General features: G+C 39.6%; 4 protein-coding genes across 4 annotated transcripts; 1 reads left to right on the plus strand and 3 right to left on the minus strand.

Moving 5' to 3' along the window:
• Positions 1-263: 263 nt before the first annotated feature.
• COCVIDRAFT_95405 (hypothetical protein) lies at positions 264-1,967 on the minus strand (the record flags this gene model as incomplete). The annotated part of the gene is made up of 1 exon (XM_014702658.1): positions 264-1,967. One exon carries the CDS (start codon positions 1,965-1,967, stop codon positions 264-266), a length of 1,704 nt encoding a protein of 567 aa, XP_014558144.1.
• A 5,479-nt stretch (positions 1,968-7,446) lies between these two features.
• COCVIDRAFT_95485 (hypothetical protein) lies at positions 7,447-8,557 on the minus strand (the record flags this gene model as incomplete). Its single annotated transcript, XM_014702659.1, has 2 exons — positions 7,447-7,686; positions 7,847-8,557. The coding sequence occupies 2 exons, from the start codon at positions 8,555-8,557 to the stop codon at positions 7,447-7,449; spliced, it is 951 nt and encodes a 316-aa protein (XP_014558145.1).
• Positions 8,558-11,143: 2,586 nt separating this feature from the next.
• Positions 11,144-11,912, minus strand: COCVIDRAFT_14807 (hypothetical protein; the record flags this gene model as incomplete). Its single annotated transcript, XM_014702559.1, has 2 exons — positions 11,144-11,682; positions 11,744-11,912. The coding sequence occupies 2 exons, from the start codon at positions 11,910-11,912 to the stop codon at positions 11,144-11,146; spliced, it is 708 nt and encodes a 235-aa protein (XP_014558045.1).
• A 4,668-nt stretch (positions 11,913-16,580) lies between these two features.
• COCVIDRAFT_95484 (hypothetical protein) lies at positions 16,581-18,335 on the plus strand (the record flags this gene model as incomplete). The annotated part of the gene is made up of 1 exon (XM_014702660.1): positions 16,581-18,335. The coding sequence occupies one exon, from the start codon at positions 16,581-16,583 to the stop codon at positions 18,333-18,335; it is 1,755 nt and encodes a 584-aa protein (XP_014558146.1).
• Between the last annotated feature and the right edge of the window lie 2,480 nt (positions 18,336-20,815).

A 20,815-nucleotide genomic window follows, 5' to 3' on the forward strand; every position in this document is an offset into this window, starting at 1 on the left:
GCCAGACAGAAAAAAACGCTCTAACTTTCTTTTTTGGTTTCCACGAGAAAAACGAACAAACGCCCCAAAAGTGATGTTGATAACGAAAAAACACAACACACCGCTCTTCGCATGTTGTGTGTGGACTCCTTGCAAGTAGTACCGCCGTTTCCCATTCCCATTCCCAATCCCATTGGTGATCCTTGGATTCTAAGTAAAAAAGAATAAAAAAGTGTCGTGACGATAATGGGTATCTCTTTCTTTCCTTGTAAAATCATTTGCACTTAAGCATACTTCTCAATCATGGCCATGGCGCCGTGCTTCTCGAGACCCTCGAGAGCAGTCTGGAGCTCGGCAACGAAGCGCTTGTCGTTGCGAAGATCGTCACCGAACAAGCTCTTGATGTTGAGCTGAGCCATGGGGCCCTGTGCAGCGTGGGCCTGAAGCTCCTCGACCATGGGGTCGTCGACCTTGAAGGCCTTGCCTGCATCATCGACACCGTTGTTGTAGCGGAACCAGGCGGCAGCTACAAGGGTGAGGCGGCGGAGGGGACCACCGGCAATGATCTGCTCAGCGATGCTGGGCATGATGAATTGAGGGATCTTGCCGCTGCCACCGAGGCAGATACGGGGAAGCTCGTCCTTGAGGGTGGGGTTGGAGAAACGACCGAGGAGGGTGTTGCAGTAGTCGTCGACGCTGACACCGGGGATCTGGGGGAGGAGAGGCTTAACCTCCTGCTGCATCATGTTGATGATGAACTGGCGGTACACGGGGTGGCCAATGACCTCGTGGATGTAGTTGAAGCCAGCGAGCTGACCGGCGTAGCCCATGGCAGAGTGGGATCCGTTGAGGAGACGGAGCTTGATCATCTCGTACTCCTCGACCTTGTGGACATCGGGGACAATCTGGACACCGGCCTTCTCAAAGGGAGGGCGGCCGTCAACAAACTTGTCCTCGAGCACCCACTGGTGGAAGGGCTCGGTGACGACTGGCCAGGCATCCTCAACACCGAACTGCTGGGCAAGGCTGATCTTGTCCTCCTCATTGGTGCGGGGAGTGATGCGGTCGACCATGGAGTTGGGGAAAGCGCCGTTGCTGGCGATCCACTCGGCAACCTCGGGGTTGAAGTGACGAGCAAAGGAGACAAGCATGTCACGGCTGATGTCACCGTTCTTCTGCATGTTATCGCAAGAAAGAACGGTGAAAGGTCGGAGACCAGCAGCGTGGCGGCGGGCCATGGCGGCGTAGAGGTAACCAAAGACGGTGCGGGGTGGCTGTCCACCAGCCAAGTCGGCGGCGACGTCGGGGTGGTCGATCTGGAGCTCGTGGGTGTTCTCGTTCATGTAGTAGCCGCTCTCGGTGACGGTCATGGAAACAATGTGAGTGTCGGGGTGGGCCATCTTGGCGACAACAGCCTCGGCGTTATCGGGAGCAAACATGTAGTCGGTAATGGCACCGCAAACACGGGCGCTGCTGCCCTCGGCGGCGCGCTCAATAATGGTGTAGAGGTTGTCCTGGGGCTTCAGGGCATCGCGCATGGGAGCGGCGAATGGCTGAAGGTCAACACCGCAGATGGACCAGTCCTGTACGTTGAATTGCTCGAGGAGCGTGTCGACGTAAGCAGCAAGATGGGCGCGGTGGAAACCGCCAACACCAACGTGGACGATTCCCTGCTTGACACCTTGTCGGTTGTAGGTGGGAATGGAGACATTCTGGAGCTGTGCAAGGTTCTGGGTGTTGAGCTTAAGAGGGGATGCTACCGCGCGACGAGCTTGTGTCGAGGCGGAGGAAGGGATCTTCTCCTCTTTGCGGTGAGTAAACTCCCTGGGTGGGGCGTTGTAGATGGGCTTGCCCTCTGAGGGGGTTTGCCGAACAGCCTCGGTGGACTGGAATCTGATGGGAGAGGCGCGGTGGCAGGGCCTGGTGGACTGGAAGACAGCCCGAGCGCGGGCTGCTCGCAGGAGGTTCCTTGGGATTTGGGGAGGCATGGCTATGTGTGCAAGAGTAACGTAGGTAAAAGGTACGAAGAAAAGATACGGATGTGCAACGAACAAAGGCTGAGGGTCAATGGCTTATAAAGAGAATACTCAGTCTTTTTTTGTGGGCTCGAGTGTACATGTCTCGTAAGCATGGTGCCAGGGAAAAAAAAAGTCGCCATAGCGTATGTAGGGGCCCCTATTTTTTCAGAGGGTCTAGACATGGTGGATTCTGAGTCGGGAAACGAAGGCTGATAGCCTGTGCTTCGGGAAACGTGGGCAGTCGCCAAAGGAAGGGGGGGTGGGGAGACGGGGGGACGGGTGCTGCGGCTTGGATTGTGTTGTGTCGGTGGGCGGTGGGTGGCGAGCTGGGATGGGTACGTGCAAGGGGGTAGGTGACCGGTGCGCAGGAACAGTTTGGCGGGCTGGTACCGGACGATTAGGCTTTTTTTTCTTGTGGCCTTTGACGCGTCTCTTGGAACGGAGCCCCAATTTTTAGACTGGATAAAAGTTTCAGACTTTTACAGCTGCCGCCTCCGCGGTGTGAAGAGAGTGAAAAGGAGCCACAATTGGGCCGGTGAGCTAGGGTAGTGCTGATGCTTGCTGGCGATTTTGTGCGATCAGAAGCAGAATGTGCAATGACGCGGGGCGTGGGTCGAGTGATGCGATGCGACTGACAGAAGGCTGTGGCTTGCCGCTCTCTAGTGTGTATGTCGAGGTGTTTAGTTGAGAAGTGGTGATAGGGATACAGCTAGAGGACGGAGGTTATTGGCGTGGGGCGTGGCGTGGCGTGGCATGGCGTGGGGGAGGGTGTGAGTTTGCTCGCCTCGCGCCCATGGCTGGTTAGACGAGGATAGCAACAATAGGACTAGGTAGGTACTGTACTGCACTCATCACTCATGCCCGTGGCTGCAGCAGCCATACATGGTGTTGTAGCTCTTGTTGACCGCATCACATTGCCAGGCCGCGCTTGGCGTTGCCATGGCGTGCAGCACAATGCCATGGGCGGCGACGACACTGCGACAGCGACAGCTCTGGCCGCCCTGCCCTGGGCTCAGCATAGTAAGTAGCATGGCCTTGTCGATGGGCTGCAGCTGGGACGGGAGGGCGTCTCAAAGCGGAAGCACCAGAGAGCATCCGACGCAGCTAGGGATTGCGTTGAGAGATAGGGCAGACAAATGGCAGCGCGACTCGTTCACCGACTTGTGTGTGTGTGCGCATGTGCAATGCCATGGCCCAAAATGCGAACAACGGCCACCAAAGGGATCTGCGCTGTGCGCCCTGCAGCTGAGCCTCATGCGGTATCGCTGGGCAGCACATCATCCCCGCCAGTGCTCCAGTCGTGCTGCACCTGGCCTGCATGCTCCTCACCCTCCCCATTATTATTATTAGATCGGCAAAGAGAGCGGCGGCGACACCGCCCCTCCGGCCTTGTCGCCGCTGCTCTAGACGACTCCAATTCTCTGGCGCTACGACGTCAATTGCCACCGGGACTACTTAGTCGGTACAAGCCGAGACGGGCCCATTTCAGGGGGGCCTTGCAAGCGCCCATCCTTCCCATCCTTCGAAGCCCCAAATCCCACTTTTGGCGGCTTCGAGAAAGAAAGCAAAAACAAAATACCTGCACTGTGAGCAAGCTTGCTTATGCTTACCCGGCCCCCAGATAAGCTGCCATGGTGATCCATTCCCCACGCTGCCACCCGACACTGATACTGGCCCGCCGCGGGGATCCACCTCTTGCAACACCATGCCACGTCTTGGGATAGTCTATACACCCATCTACTCCTCCCTTCCACTTGTCTCCATACGCATGTGCATGCTAATAGTACCTACATGTGTTGAGGGCGGCTACAGGATGAAGAAGCAACATGCAACACTCCTGCTTGACAGTGCTCCCCCCTCTGCTTCACCGCATCCTCCCTCCCCTGGCCCCGGCCATGCCAACAGCGGGACTGGGCCGGAAAATACACCTCGAACATGGCAGGAGCTCGCAATCGTCTCGGCATATTGTGTGCAACCCGCCGTCTGGACTCGCACGCGCCCCGTGTCCAGCATCACGCGCGACATTGGGGTTCGCGGAAAGCACAGGGCCTCTGGCTACCAAGCAATAAGCATCCCACCCATCCACCCCCCGACAACACTCGTCTTCACGATGCCCGTTTGAGACTGTGTGCAATTACCCCCAGACGGCCCAATAGCCTTTGCGGACTTCCCCACGGCTTCCAATACTCGCTACTTACGCGTCCCCCCATTCCCCCCCGTATCCGACTGCGTCCGTGCCATACTCCTTTTTTTCTTTTCCTTCATCCAAGCTCCAAAAACACCTTGTCCATTATTCACATCTCTTGGCTCGACATGCCTCGTGACTGCTTCCTACCCCCCCGGCATTCGCTGCATGTCCCGCCGCCCCGGGTCATGGTCATTCCCTCGACTCGTCTCACTGAACACGTTGTGTCGCCCACATGCCTGCCCTTCACCACGCCCAATCGGCTTTTTGCCCGCCCTCCAGCCTTATTTCGTTGAGCACATGGATGATATGATGCCACCATAACATGGCCTTCCACAAGCCCATGTGCATGGTCTGGATACGTATGCACCCATCGGAGTTATTACATACTAGATTGTCCTTTACCCCACGGCATAATTGCCCAGCCTACTTGCACACCTTCGGTGCATTGTCACCGCCTGCTTTCGGAATCCGAGACTTACATTGTGCTATCCCACCGAACAACAGTCACCTGCTCACTGCCAGTATTTCCTTCCAGAGACATCCGAGATTACCCATCATCAATCAGTATCAAACGCGGACAAATTCATATACAGAAACAAATTCTAGACAATATTTGGAAAGAAACATGTGGCCGTAATGGCCCTTGTGCAGCATCCAAAGGGATGACTGACTGTTCTTTGTCACCATGTCGACTACCTACCCACACCATTGTCTCCGCAAACAAACTTGACACTGACACCTTGCACTGCCAGTTTCACCTCCATCTGCAACCCCCTTCCCCACCATCTGGAGTAGGAATTCCGCGAAAAATCCCATAACCTTCTTTATTTTGTCAGGAACCCCATCTGAAAATGGCGAACACATTGCCCCACCGCTTTGCCGCCGCCCGCCCCATGTATCTATCTTAGCCTTTTCTCGCCGGAGCCAAGGTTTTTAGTAACAACGGGGTCACTTGTAGGGCTGATCTCCACCTTGGTGCGTGCAGGTACGAGGCGTCCTGGGGGGCAAATCTTTAGCGCAATCTCTGCGTGAGATGCAGCAAGGCTTGATTCTTCGGGACCCACTGCTGCGGTCTAGGGATTTTGTAGGCTAAATGGGTGTTCGGAGGCGATGATGATAGTGGAGTTTTCCGCTTGATATACCCGTTTTCGATGTGCGAGATGGTGAGATTGGCGGTTTGCGGGTAAAGACATCTTACTCTATTCGTGTGTTGCCACCCTGGTGGAGTTTGCTCTTTCCTCATCAGTGTCAACGTTGCTAGTCTCTGTGGCGAATGTTCAAGCAATCCTGGAGCCAATGGGTCTCACTGGCACATTTCGTCCTACATACTTGACACCGACTTGGCAGTTACCTCTTCCTATGGTCTTAAGACTATTTTGCAAGAGGAAGCCGCACAGAGCGAGTAAGCAACTGATCGTCGTCCTGATCCCACATTGTGAGAAAACGGTCAAATGCGAGTGATTGAGTAGCCTTGCAGTGACTCGAACTGCTGTACTAGTAATGCATCAACTTGAACCATACTCACAACTCTACAGCCGAGTTGATTCACTTCCTGCCCGTACCCAATCTTTCAAACCCCCCAAACCCTTCAACCCGCATTTATCAATCCGACACCACATGCAAACATGCCCACCAAGTCCCTCCCCTTACCTCCCTACCTCCCTACCTCCTTATCCCCCCACCAACTCCATCAAAAGCGATCCTACAAACCTTCCCAAAATTCCAATAAACCCTAACACAAAAATAGAAACCTCGCAACCCCTTGGCCCATGCCCACACATATCTCGCTTTGCGCCCAACCAAAAAAAAGCCACAGATCTAGACCTGGGGGGCCGCGAACCACACACAGCTCTGGTAAACTAAGGGCGCTAGTTGCCAGTATTTGGCGGGACGGTCCTTTTTCACATTGCATATTACCCCCATACCTCCCTTTTTTTTTAAATGGTTCGTTACAAGGGGTGTGCGAGATAGTGTTGTGGAGTAAGTCCTGAATAATGTTTGTCCTTGAGGAAGCTGGAGAAGTGTGGAGAAGGTTAGTGTAGCGAGGAGATCTTTGCATGCATAGTAGAACGGGTCTGGGGTACGTACGTGTAAGGGAAGCGGAGGTCGTCGAAACATCGTTGCGGGTGGGAGGTGCAACGCTCTTGAACACATTTTATAAGCCTCTTCCCCAAAAGCATATCGCATGGCTCATCGTTGATGGGTTGGGATGAGGAGATCCTAATGAAGAAGCGTAAACCGAGTAGTTTAAGTGTAGTAGTGTATAATACGAATTTTATTAAATCTCTATTAGATAACACGCTGGTTATAGCCTTAGCGTATATATATAGTATAATAATAGAGTTTCCAAAAACAACTATATAAGAACTTCTTTAGTATAGTTATACTTTAGAGCTATAAGTAAAAACATAATTAAGAACTTCTTATTAACAATCTATTAAAATAAGTAGTTATATTGAAATTAAAATAAGAAGAGTGGGAAAGATAAGAAAAGAGTTAGAGGAGTAAAAATACGTAAGAGGTTAAGCTAGTCTAGAGCCTCTAGCTAAAAAAGACACTTATCTTTATAGCGTAACTTAAAGATAGCTAAAGTTATTCTATATAGTATAGATAAGAGTAAATTAGTTGATTAGGCTATATAACGGCTGAGCCACCAACACAACTAATATCTAAATAAGGTCTAAACTAGGTAGGGTAGAGGTTAGGCGATAGTCGCACAGACTTGAGTAGGGGTTAGGTAAGGTTATACAGGCCTTAGGTAAAGGTTAGATAGAGTTACTAAGAGTTAAGTAGAAGTTAAGTAAGGTTATATTTTCTAATCTAACTCTATCTAACCTCTATCTAAGTCTATGCGACTATTGCTTAACCTCTACTCTACCTAGAGGTAGAGGGGTACCTATTAACTAGTCTAGCTACTACGAACTAGTGGGTAGATAGACAGGAATAAAACGCGCTATCCGACTAAAATTCCGTTTAGCATAATATGTAGGATGCGCTAATTATAGTGGGTTAACGCGGTCTATCTTAAGCATCGCGCTTTTTATATGGCGCAGCGCTAGTCGCCCACGGTCGGGCGACATGCCTACTCAATTGGAGACCCATTCACCGCTAAGTGAGATGGCGGCTAGACTTTAGCTGAATTATTTTTGACGGGACACAACTTATGAAAGGGACCTCCGTTAGATGCACTCAACTAATAATCGATTGAACTTGCGACTTGTACACAAATAGCTGAGCTTGAAGAATTCGTAAGGTTTTGGCCTAGACCACGGCGTGTTGCCTATTTCTATACATAGAGTCGTTCCACAACTCTGGAGCCTTTCCATCCTTATGCAGTTTGGCAATCCGGTCTGCGACGTGTTGACCAGCCCATACACCTTCAAAGCGCTTAGGGTTCTCTGCATCAATACAAGAGGTAAGAGGTTCAATCCATGCATTTGTGTTTGGATTGCCAAACCACGCAAGAGCATATCGGGGTGGGAGCTTTCCCTCAGCGTCCAACTTAGATTTATCAATTGGGGGCTGAACAACTCTGTGTTCGGTGGACTTGAGTGTACCATTGAACCAGCGAGAAAGAAGGTCACCAACTAGTATTTCGCTCGTTATTTAGGGAACTGCAAAAAACCACGTCTCTAGCGAAAGACAGGTACTTACTATTGACAATTGCGTAGCCTGGGAGGGGGGGTACTTCTAACCACTGACCATCCTTGGCGCGAATCTGTAAGCCGCCACTGTTGTCATTAAATAGTAGCGTCAAAGTGCCGTAATCTGTGTGAGGGCTGGCTCGCAGACGACTTCCTATCGAGTCTGGTGTAGTAGCCGGGTAATGCAGCAGGCGGAGGTAATGGTCCTTTCGATCCACAGATGGGTTGAAGTAATCCTTAGGCAGTCCTTGGCCTTCTGCAAATGTGCTTAGCAGATCGACATGGATCTCGTGACATTTCTGAAAAAAGTAATTCATGTCAGTCCTAAACCTAGGCCAGTTTTCGGGCCATTGGTTAGGACGGGCAAGGTTTGTATCATCGCCAACATCAAACGCTTCTTTCTGGTCGGCGATTGCCGATTTCGAGGTCCGCTCCGGCGAAAACCAGCCGTGGAAAAATTTGCTTTCACAGGACTCGATCTTTTCCTTCTTTGAGACGGGCATAGCGAAGAATTCCTTCGCATAATCAAAGAGACGCTTCATTCTATCGTCGGTAATACCATGATTCTTAAGATAGATGAAGCCGACATCGTTGACAGCCTTTAGGAGCTTCTCGTTCTCCGCCACATTCTCGGGTGTTTTGTTAGAGAAAAAGGCTTTAACTCTTGAGTAATCTATGACTGGAAGGTTTGCTGCAGAAAACGCTGTGGGTCCGGTTGAATGACTCATGTTGAGTGAATCGGGTTGTTTTCTTAGGTAGTTAAAACAATCAGTCGTTCATTTGCACGAAAGGGAGAAATAACTACTATCGGGGGCTTTATAGTACTATTACTAGGTAATAAACTACCTTTTAACATATAAACATAAGCCCGGCTGAACTAAGTAGTCACGGTTAGATTGCTGCATCTATCAATTCCGAGCGAAGCGACGGAGATTAGAGAATAGGTAATGTTAGTAGCTGTTTACAGGAATATCGGTCAGCGTACAGGCGTAATTTTTGCCACTTGGTCTAGATAGTGATGGAGATGACAGAGTCCGTTAGAAAGCAACTATCGGGCCGACAAAATCCATCGTCTGAACGTTATTCGGGTAATACGGGAAGAATCCGGATACTCTAAGTAGCACCCCGATTCTGCGAGTAGATAGAGATTCTATTAAGAAGCTATCTAAAGAACGTTCGGCCCGTTACAATATTGCGCCTACTACTACTTAGTGGCTAGGTACTCTGTCTAGTGAGTGGAGAAGTTATATGTGTATCCTAACTAATTTAGCTCCGGCCTTTCTTAGCGAAGTTTATGAGAGAAAAAAATTCAGACATTTACTAGAACTAATAAGTGAAACAGTAACTGCGCGCACTTATTCTCCGCTTTTCCAATCGATGCGGTTACGCCTGCAACCTATCGATGCTGTTACGCGCTAACACGAGCGATATGTCTGCGACTCTGTTCTACACCTGCGCGTGCCACTCTACCGCCGCCGCAGCGATCTCTCTATTAACAGCCAGTCTATCCTAAAAGAACTATAAAATTATCTCTATCTATTTCTTACTTTATCTACTCTAAAGATCAATATTTAACTTTTTTTTCTTTCTATTTAGATACATATTAGGAGTAGTTTTATAAATATATTCTGTAACTATTATCTAGAAGCTATAAATATATATTTATATTAGACTTAAGCTTATACTCTCTAACAAGCTATACAACTCGCTCATACATTCTATATATCATACTACTTCTTTTTATAGATATATAGCTATTACTATGTAGATATAATATTTATCTATTTAATAATATAGATAAAAGTATTATTTATTTAAGCTCTATATAAGTTAAATAATATAACTTAGATATTACATTATTTAATAGTTGCTAGAATAAGAGTATAGCTATTATATAATCTAATAGAAGTTAATATAAACTAGACTATAGCATAGTACTAATTACTGTTTTTGTCTTAGTAAATTCTAAGTCTATTACACAATTATTATAAAACTTTATAAAAGTAAAGTGGTTATTATATACATTATTATCAGAGTATAAATAAATTTAAACTTTATAGATAATTTTCGTTTTACTCAATAAATATAATAGAATATAAATTAAGAGATGATATTACTAGTATTAGTAGTCTGTATACTACTTATAAAAGAGACTAATATATTAATTAAGTGTATAAGCTTTCTATAAAACTATTCTATAGTCTAGAGTTATATTATTATTTATTATTCTATTATTAATAAATATCTCTATTTATTTCTTTATAAGCTATTAGTATATATAGTAAATATTAGCTTAACTTATTTATTTTACTTTCTTTATAAATTATTAAAATTAGTGAATAAGACAAAATATATAATTAAACTTCTGGACCTACTTAAAGTAATACTTAATAAAATCTTTTAGATAACTACTTAAATTTTGAGTATTCCTCTATTTAAATATTAGAAATATCTATAGTTATCTAATTATATAAGATTTAAATCTTCTTATAGTAAGTAGATTAATAATACCTATTAATAAAGTTTAAAAAAAGTAGTATAGTAGCTCTAATAACTATATTAACTATTATTATTAGTATTATTAACTTATAAATATCTAGCTCAATAGATCTTAGGTATGCTCTTCTCTCTAATTAAATAATTATAAGCTAAGTTATAATTTTATTTATTATAAAGTTAGTTTTAGTAAAGTTAGAGATGTTCTTATTTTAGATACTATAGCTAGCCTTTACTTACTCTATATACTTAAACTAGCTCTTGACTAGAACTAGGTATTTATATAGAGCTCTCTACTTATCATACGCTTAATTATAACATATTATAAGACTATCTATACGTAAGATAAAGTTATATAGCTAGTAAATACTAATTTAACTAGTAGTACGCGTAGTTAGTAGTCTATTAGCTATATTACGTATAGCTAGATAGGGAGGCGAAAGTCTACGTATATTAAGATTAAGAATATAATTAACTATTATCTACTTTTCTAGCTAAGTAAGCTTCTTTAAGTTAGGCTAGTAGTTATGTTAAGTAAGCCTACTAACACGTTAGTAATAGAGCGTTATCTTAGCTATACTATAGAGTACTATAGTATATTTATTACTTTAGATCTATCTACTAACTGTAGAGAAGATAGTAAGCTATCTATCTACTTTATTTAATACTATTTAATTGACGTTGCGTGGAGCGATAGTGTGATAAGATGAGAGAAGTATGCAAAGTTGGCGGCGTGCGCCGCTCGCTTGTAAAACACGATAGAACTAAATGACTTATTCTATGCTAATTCCTATCATAATGAATCCAGCTCTCGTAGATCACAAGTGAGCCCATTCCAACTTAAACACAGCCGGAGACACCTTGTAGTTATGTAGCGCTTCAATCGCTAGCGCTGGGTCCCTAGCTACTACCATGATGTTTTTGTTCGCCGAATTTATAAATCCGTTATTACTAGCGCTATTCACCCACTGCACGATTGGATCCCAGTATCCTTCTAAGTTAAGTAAACAGACGCCCAGCCGGTGAATCCCCAACTGGTTCCACGTGATAACCTCGAAAAGCTCTTCCATGGTGCCATAGCCGCCAGGGAGGCCAATAAACCCGCTCCCAGGACCACCGCTAAGAACCTCTTTCATCATCATTGTCTTACGAGTGTGCATATCCGGAACTACGGTTGTGCGACCGTATGTGGATTCGTCCGGAAGGTAAAGCCCCGTGTTGGTAATTCGATATCCGTCAGTGCGCTCATGTTCAGCCAGGACTTGAGGGATTATCCCGTGGACAGCTGAAGGCCCTTTGATCGAACAGAGTGTTTTTGCTACTTCGCCCATGAGGCCGATAGTACCCCCCCCATAGACTGTAGTTTCATAGTCTTAGCAGAGGATTATATTCGATAGAGGTATTAGAAGAAAGTATACCGAGATCAATATCCTGCTCAGCCAATGCTCTGGCTAAAGCTTGAGCAGCTTCGATGTATGCAGGATTGGCACCGCTACTCGATCCGCAGAAGACACAAATCTTCCGGCGGCGCACGCTCACTTCGTCCAGAGCAGCTGGTCGTGTGTCTTTTAGGAGATGGTAAGACATTTTTATCAATGTAGATATAAAAACAATGTATAAGAACAGTAGAAGAGTATAGGTAGGATAATCAACAGAAATAAGTTAGTGGACGTTGCGAGAGACCAAGTTCTATTTAAATATACTATAGTTTCCTATCTGGTTCTTTTTTCTAATAAAGATGTTTTGGGCCCACGCAAAGTTACGTAACGTGGTGAATAGGTCTCCACATCGGGATCTTCAAATCACGAGTATTTCCATCAAAGGTTGCCTAATTAGGAAGATTAGTAGCTTATTCTGTAGCCCTATATTATAACTTTGTTTACATCTAATATACTAATAGTGTTGTAAGTAATAGTAGGCAAGATCCTCTCTCTATGTATAACGATGAATAGTTAGGAAAATACTTAAAATTCTAAGAGATAAGATAATTATCACAAGGCTTAAAGTTACGTAATATACGATCTCACTAAAGCTCGCTATCTAAGATAGTAGTATAGAATAGAATCTTAGTACTATTATAAATAATCCACTATAGTAAAATAGAAACGATTATAAAACTAGAAGTAATACAAATATAAAGATAAATATATTTTATTATTACTCTTATTATAGTTAATAAAAATTATATTTTATATATTCCTACTTAACTTTATAATGTAAATACTTGTTAGTGAATTTAATATAGATAAATATTAATTAAATGCTTATTATCTTGTATCTAAGTACACTATTATACTATATAACTAGATAAATATCTTATAAATCTATTTATATTATTTTATATACTCTAATCTAGATTAAGTTTAGAAAGAGATTAGTATCTAATACTCTAGAGTAAAAAGATTAGCTCTATTAGATTAAAAATTATTAGTCTATCTATCTTATAATATTTAAGTCTCTATCTTTTACTATAACTCTAGATATCTCTTCATCTATTTTATCTATATTATTATAATATTAAGTAAAAATAAAGTTTAACTATAGAACTATAAAATTAGCTAATAATCTCTCTTATTAAGCTACTATAAATTAAGATATGTATAATTTAGAGATTATAATATAGAGATATCTCTACTATACTAAAGACTCTATTATAAAGTACTACGTTTAGTTACTAGCTATAATCGTTTAGCAAATATAATACTATACTAATATAATTATCTACTTAAAAATTAAGATTTTAAATATTAATAATAAATATATTACTATAAGATAAATTAGATAAAGTACTAGTATATTTAAAGATTTAAAATAGATTTTTCAGTATTTACTAAATAACTTTATATTATGTATAGGCTAGTAGATCTAAGTAGTAGATAGATAGTGAAATATCTAAGCGAGTACTAGGTTAAGATAGATAATTAACACCGTATCCAAAATCTAAAGCTTCTCTCTACATTTAACTTATATTATCTCTATCTAACTTAAGTAATACTAGCGCTAAATAGAGAAAATAAAATTATCTACTAGAGAAACTAAACTAGATAGTAAAATTATAGATAAAGTAAGGTAGAGAGGTTAAGAAGATACTTTATTTCTTTAAAGATAGCTTATATAAGAATAAATAGTAGTAGTTATAAATAACTAAGTAATATATAAGATAGATTATAAGTAGATATATATAAGCTTAGTAATAACTTAACTAAAGACTTTAAGCTTCTTTTATAGAAAGCTAATAAACTTAATTATCTTTAAGTCTACTTTATATTTATTATAAATATTATAAATACTATATATCTAGTTTTTAAATCTATAATCTATTGTCTCTATAACTTTTTAGTAACTTATTAATAATATATAATATATTAAAAGATTAAAAATCTATAAGTAGATTTAAAATTAAGTATAGAAAAGCTATTAAATAGTTAATTATATACTTATACTAGCGCTATTAACTATTTCTAAATTATATTATAAATTCTTTTTTTATAGAGATAGTTATTACTTTATTTATAATATATAGTATAATAATAATTTTATAAACCTAGAACTTAGTAAAACTAAGAAGTAATTTATATTAGGCTATAGTCTAGCTTATATAAATATTAATTTAACTATCTAATTAAAATATACTTATTATAGAAACTATTAAGTAAAATAATATATAAAGTAAAATTATTTAACTTTATAAAGTTTATAAAAATAATCTTTTTTACTAAAAGAGATAAAGCTTAGTAATGTGTTATATAATAGAATATACCTATTTAGCTATCTAAAATATACTACTACTTATTTATCTTAATTTAGTAGAAAATTAGTTAATAACTTTAGAAGAAAAGTATATTACTATCTATTTACTATACTAATTATAGCTATAGACAGTAATTTAAGTAGTGATCTATTACTAATACTTCTACTACTACTATAACTACTACTACTTTAAGTCTCTTCTATATAATACTATAATTACTCTCTTATACTTTAAATTTATAAAACTTTCTATTTAGTTATATTTTCTTAATTATATAATTGTTATATAGCTATAGAAATGTTATTTCTAACTAGTAAAATAGTTTTACCTACTATCTATATAGCTTTTATATTAAACTTATTATATAATATTCATTTTCTTATTTATTAATATCTATTAGCAGAGTATAATATTTATTATATACTTATTTATAGCTATAGTAGTTAACTTCTTTCTTTAGTATTCCTTTTTTAATCTTTTTATATTCTTTTTATTATACTACTATATTAGATATTTAAGTTTCTTTTATTAGTTCTAGACTTTATATTATAGCTATTATATAATATTTCTTTTAATATTAAAGCTTTAGAGAAAACTATCTAGATCTATAGTAACTTATAGTAGTGAGTATTATAGTATTCTATTCTAATATTAGATTTAAATTTACTTAATATTATATTAGTTATTAAGATAAATATATATAGAATATAAAATATCTAGGAAATAAAAATCTCTATATATTAAGAATTACTTAATTTCTATTAAGTAGATTAAAAAATTAATAACTATATAAAGCTATAAGAGATAGGTATATAAGAGTATATAGAAGTTAAAAATAATTAATAATATAAGATGTTACCTTTTTAAGTAGAAATTTATATATATTATAGATAAATATTAACTTTTAATTATATTAATTTATTAATAATATATAATAATTGAATTTCTAACATTTTATATGGTAATTCTATATCTTCTTATATTAAGTAAGTATTAAGTTATTATTAGTCTCTCTATATATAATACTATAATAAAAATCTAAAATTCTTTTATACTTAAGCTCTCTCTATATTAAATAAAGAATTAGTTACTATATTTAAAAAACCTTTATAATTTTATAAGCTTCTATTAGTATAGATATAGTTAATAAATATATATTAATCTTAATTCCTATTTAATAGTTAATACTTTACTTTCTTATATTACTATTAAGCTATAGAATAAATCTTTTTAAATAGTAAAATATATTTATATAAAGGTATTTCTTAGACATATAGTATAAATACTCTATAATATACGTTAATACTAATTTATCTTAATATAGAGAATATAAAAAGATAATTAGTATTCAGCTAAACTATCAGCTACAAAATATCTAAATAATATAGTATTAGCCGTTTTAATATAATATTAATTATAGTAATCATATATTAAATAAGAAATTAAACTTTTAAAAAGCTTATATTCTATTTTAATAAACATATATATATATAACCTTTAACTATAGATTAATAAAATTATAGTGTATACTTAAATACTTTCTTTATATATGCTTATAGCTATAATCCTTATAGAAGAGTTGAAAATTAATATTTCTTTTAGCTAACTATAGTGTCTAACTATATAGTATCTTAGTACTAGCGTATTAGTATTGTATTATTAAACATAAATACCTTTGAAGCTATATAATATAATAGTTAGGCTTATTATTCCTATAAAGTAAATACTATAATTATTTTATAGAAGCTACTATAGTAGTAGAGTTGGTATATATTAAGAAGAGTAGATATATACTTTGATGTAGTAGATAGAATAATATAAGCTAAGTTATCACACGCACTAAGTATATATAATAGCTAGTTAGGTTTTAATATAAAAATATCCATTTTAACTTCTAACACTAGTACTATTAGAGTAAGACTAAATAATATATTAGTTAGTTATAGAGGAATTTTTAAGGTTTAAAATGAGCTAATTCCTACCTGATTTGGAGAAGTATTCGCTAAGCTATTAGGCTGCCTACCCTCTACCCACGATTTACTACGCTACTTCAGATAGCTTCTCAATAGAATCTCCGTCTACTTACAGAATTCGGGTACTACTTAGAGTATCCAGATTCTTTCTATATTACCCGAACAAGGTTCAGACGATAGATTCTATCGGCCCGATAGTCGCTCAGGTGACTAGCATTGTACCCTGTAGACTGGTCAGACAACCCCGTATTACCGGGTTGCCTAGCCTTTGTTATTCGGTAAAGAACTGTCAACTATCAAATATTCCGTGTTATAGCAGGACACCCGACTGGCTAGTATTCCCTACAACAGGCGGTGGTTGTATGTACGTATAGTTCCGCAATCAGCTCGACTTCTTCTGCAATCTGCAGTCCGAGCTCTTGACAAAAAAGCACGAGATTTGTCCGAGAGATGTTATAACACATCACCCAGCCTAGCGACGGACTACTTCCATGGTAAACCGAAATAATGACACACTCGACACTGGACTACATGTTCCAACCCGATAGTTCAATGGCCAACACCGAAAGCCAAACTCTTACCCATGATGCTACTCAACAAAAACAATATTCCCTTGAGATTGCTCATGACTGTCGGAAAGGCACACAGAAGTCCACTGACAAGTCGGCAGACTCCGTCAACTTGCCCGAACCTAGCAGGACCCAGTTGGAGACGACAGTAATCATGGGTGCTCTCGCCTTGTCCCTCTTCCTTTCCGCCCTGGACACTACCATCATCACAACTGCTGTCCCCACCATTGTCAACCAGTTTAACGCTCCTGCTGGTTACGTTTGGATTGGTAGTGCCTATCTTCTTGGCAACGCTGCCATCGTCCCCATTTGGGGAAAGATGTCCGATATTTTTGGCCGCAAGCAGATTTTGCTCATCGCAGTCAGCATATTCTTGTTAGGGTCGCTTCTTTGTGCAATTAGTCAAAGCATGGGTATGCTTATCGCTGCCAGGGCTATCCAAGGCGTTGGTGGTGGAGGTGCTATTGCGTTGCCTAACATGTGTGTTTCCGATCTCTTTTCTCTACAGGAGCGCGGCTTGTATTTTGGTCTGCTAAGCAGTGTTTGGGCTTTGGCATCAGCCATAGGTCCTGTAATTGGCGGTGTCTTCACAGACAAAGTTTCTTGGCGTTGGTGCTTTTACATCAACCTTCCCATTGGCGGGGTTTCTCTTGCTGTTTTGGTCTTCTTTCTCAAGCTGCACAATCCCCGCACGCCTCTTAGAGAAGGCCTTGCTGCCGTCGATTGGGTTGGTAACCTACTTGTTATTGGTGGCACGCTCATGGTGCTTATGGGTCTTCAGTTTGGCGGTGTTGAATACGCCTGGAAATCCGCCACAGTTATCTGCCTCATTGTGTTTGGCACGGTTACCATTACACTCTTCTACATCTACGAGTATAGGTTTGCCGACTATCCTGTCATTCCTCCGCGCATCTTCCGCTACAGGAACAGTATCTCCGCCTATAGCTTGAGTATCATGCATGCCATGGCTTTTCTCGGTGGTACGTACTGGTTGCCTCTGTATTTCCAGGCTGTGCTCGCAGCCAGCCCACTCATGTCTGGAGTGTACCTGCTGCCGTACATTGTTTCGTCCTCGTTCCTTTCGGTAGGCGCTGGCATACTTATTAAGAAAACTGGACACTTCCGATGGCCCATTGTTAGTGGTCTGTTTATTATGACCATTGGACTTGGCCTCCTGACCTATCTCGATGACAAACCTCGCTGGGACCGGATTATCATCTTTCAGATCATCGCTGGACTCGGATCTAGCACCGGCTTTCAAGCGCCCCTAATCGCCCTTCAAACAACTATAGAGCCCCAAGATATTGGGCCTGCCGTTTCTGCCTACGCTTTAGCTCGTCAAATTGGTACCTCTATTTCTGTCATCATTGGCGGAGTTATCTTTAACAATGTCATGAGCTCGAAGCAAAGCCGTCTAAGGTCCACTATCGGCCCACAACTCGCCTCAGAATTCAACGGCCAAGATGCCTCCGCCAGTATCCCGAAGATTGCGGGCCTTCCTACGGATCAAAAGCAGATTGTTAGAGCTGTCTACTGGGATGTGTTGCAGAAGGTGTTTATCCTGTATGCCTGTGTCAGCTTTGCTGGCTTTCTTATCAGCTTGTTTGTTAGGCAAACTAAGTTATCTCAGGAGCATAGCGAGTACAAAACTGGCTTGCATTTTCTTAGAGAAGGCAATGGAAAGACCAAGAAGACTAATGAGGAACAAGCTACCTAAAACAAGACAACCAACAACAGCACATAGGAGAGTACTTCTTGTAACGGGGTGAACGCCATTTGAATAGCTCCTCGATGGAATTTCGGGTTTTACACGCGCAGCATCCGAACAACATTCAGATTGCGAGCGTAGAATCTAGGCGTCGCCTAGAGGAGCTGCATTCTGCCTACCATTCGAGCAGCGCTCCGACACTCGCCATACCCTTTCTCCAATAAGTAAATAAACATCACGCAAATAGAGTAGATAGCTCCTTATCAGATACAACCTCTTATATACTCCGCGATTGCCCTCTAGAGCGCCAGACCCTTATATTAGAGACCTATTTACTAGTCTATTGATAATAGAGGCTAGTACATCGACTATATCATACAATGTAACATGTCGATAGATGAATAGTTATTTCGCATCACTATCTGTTACGCTTTCGCACTAGTTACTATAATAGCGTATAATTAAATAAACTTAAGTACGTAAATTGTTTTTACTATATCTAGAGTTTATAAGAGAAAGTCTATATATAAAGAAGAGATAACGTACCTCACGGGTTCGTGCATCACACGGGTTTGTAACGGCTCAGCACCCGTTCCTACATACATCCGAACAGGATCCGAACTAGGGTACGATTCAGCCTAGTAGGAAAAACGACTGTATAAACCTAACTACTATAATAGCTTATTAAGTAGATTTTTCATATTCTTTTATATAAGGTCTATAAATATCTATTTAAATTAAGGCTTATTTGATATCTTACGCACTTCTGTATACCTCTAAGTAACACTGCTACTAATATTAATCTAAGTAGTCTTATCTGCGCTATTATAATAGAGAAGTATATCTTAGAGTTTATAAGAGATCTCTTAGAATAATAAAAGAAGTAGTATACTCTCTAGTATTTCTACTTCTAAGGCTAAACTTTAGAACTTTAATAAATAAATAGTAAAGTCTAGATTCTTCTACTTCTATTAAAAAAGATAGTTCTAGATATTCTAAATATAGTTAGGGTTACTAAATACTCTTTCTAAGTACTTTAGTATCTATAAGTAATTAATAAGCTAGAGAATTCTATATTAGATCTTTAGTAGTATTGATATATATATTTTTCTAGTAAGATATTTTACTATATATAGTATATATCTAGTAGCTTATAGAAATTAGTCTATATTTATATTTATTTTACTATAAATCTACTAGATAAATTAGTATAAATCGCTTTAAGGTCTATTAAATTTCTTTAGGTTAAGTATTCTCTTACTAAGGCTAGAAGTTTAGAAACTTAGAAGAGTAGTAGGCGTAGATAGTTCTGCTAGATTATCTATAGTAGTCTTAGTAATAGTAGTAGAGATAGAGAAAAATAAAGTAATAGTAGAGATTATTAGTAGTATATATATAGCCGCTATAGTAAGCTAGGTCTTTTTAATCTTAAGTTAAGTAATCTATTTCTAGTTAGCTACTAACTACTCCTTCTAGTATTAAATATTAGCCTCTCTCTTCTTAACTTAGATTTATAGAGACTATTTATACTCTTAAGACGTAATAAAGTTTTTCTTAAGTTTCTAGAAATACTAAATAGTATTATAAAGATATATTAACTACTCTTTAGAATATACTATTACGCTAGTAGTAAGCTTTTTAGGCGTTTTAGAGAAGTAGAGTAGTTTAAGGTAGTTTATAGTAATATAATACGCGTATCTATAAAGAGAAGCTACGTAATATTATAGTTTAGATTTATAGATAAAAAGAATAAGTATATATATAGAGTCTATTACTATAGCTAATTAATAAGCTCTTACTATAGATAGTAAGAGTAGAAGATAGAACGTAGCTTAAAGAGCTCTCTAGACTATAGTGCTATAGTTTTATAGAATCTAGGTACTTAGGCCCGCACCTAGAATCTACTAGTAGCTAATTAGAAGAATACGCGCTAGCTGCCTCGCTGGCGCTATAGCCCTAACGGCCACCCGGGGGATTCCAGCCTCGCTAGGCACCTAGAAGCTGCCGGTCCGCTGCTATGTTAGACAGCGCCGTGACATTACCTACGTGATAATAACGCGTAATATCTTAATAATACTAAACTCTAAAGATCTATACTAAAGCTAATATTACTATTACTATCTCTAATCTATAAAAACGCGAAAATCTAAGTCTAAGGCGCGTTAAATTAGTCTATAGTATGCTAAGATAGATAATATAATAGCGACGTAATAAAAAGCCTTATTAATATAACTATAAACTACTAACTAAGCGCCTAATAAAACTAGAAGAGAAGACTATTACTAGGCGTTTAATAGTTAAGGCTAAGAGAGAACTACTCTAAGAGTATAGTAGAGAGAAAATTGATAAGAACTATATTAATAGGTTTATTTAGTATAATTCTAAGCTGTTAGAATAATGGGGTGGAAGTAGCTGCTTATTCTAATAGAACTNAGAGGTAGAGGTCTCTGCCTTCTACTTGTTCCTAGTAGACTTAGAGGCAGCTAGTC

Source organism: Bipolaris victoriae, assembly GCF_000527765.1.
Source record: "Bipolaris victoriae FI3 unplaced genomic scaffold scaffold_29, whole genome shotgun sequence".
NCBI classification, from domain to species: domain Eukaryota; kingdom Fungi; phylum Ascomycota; class Dothideomycetes; order Pleosporales; family Pleosporaceae; genus Bipolaris; species Bipolaris victoriae.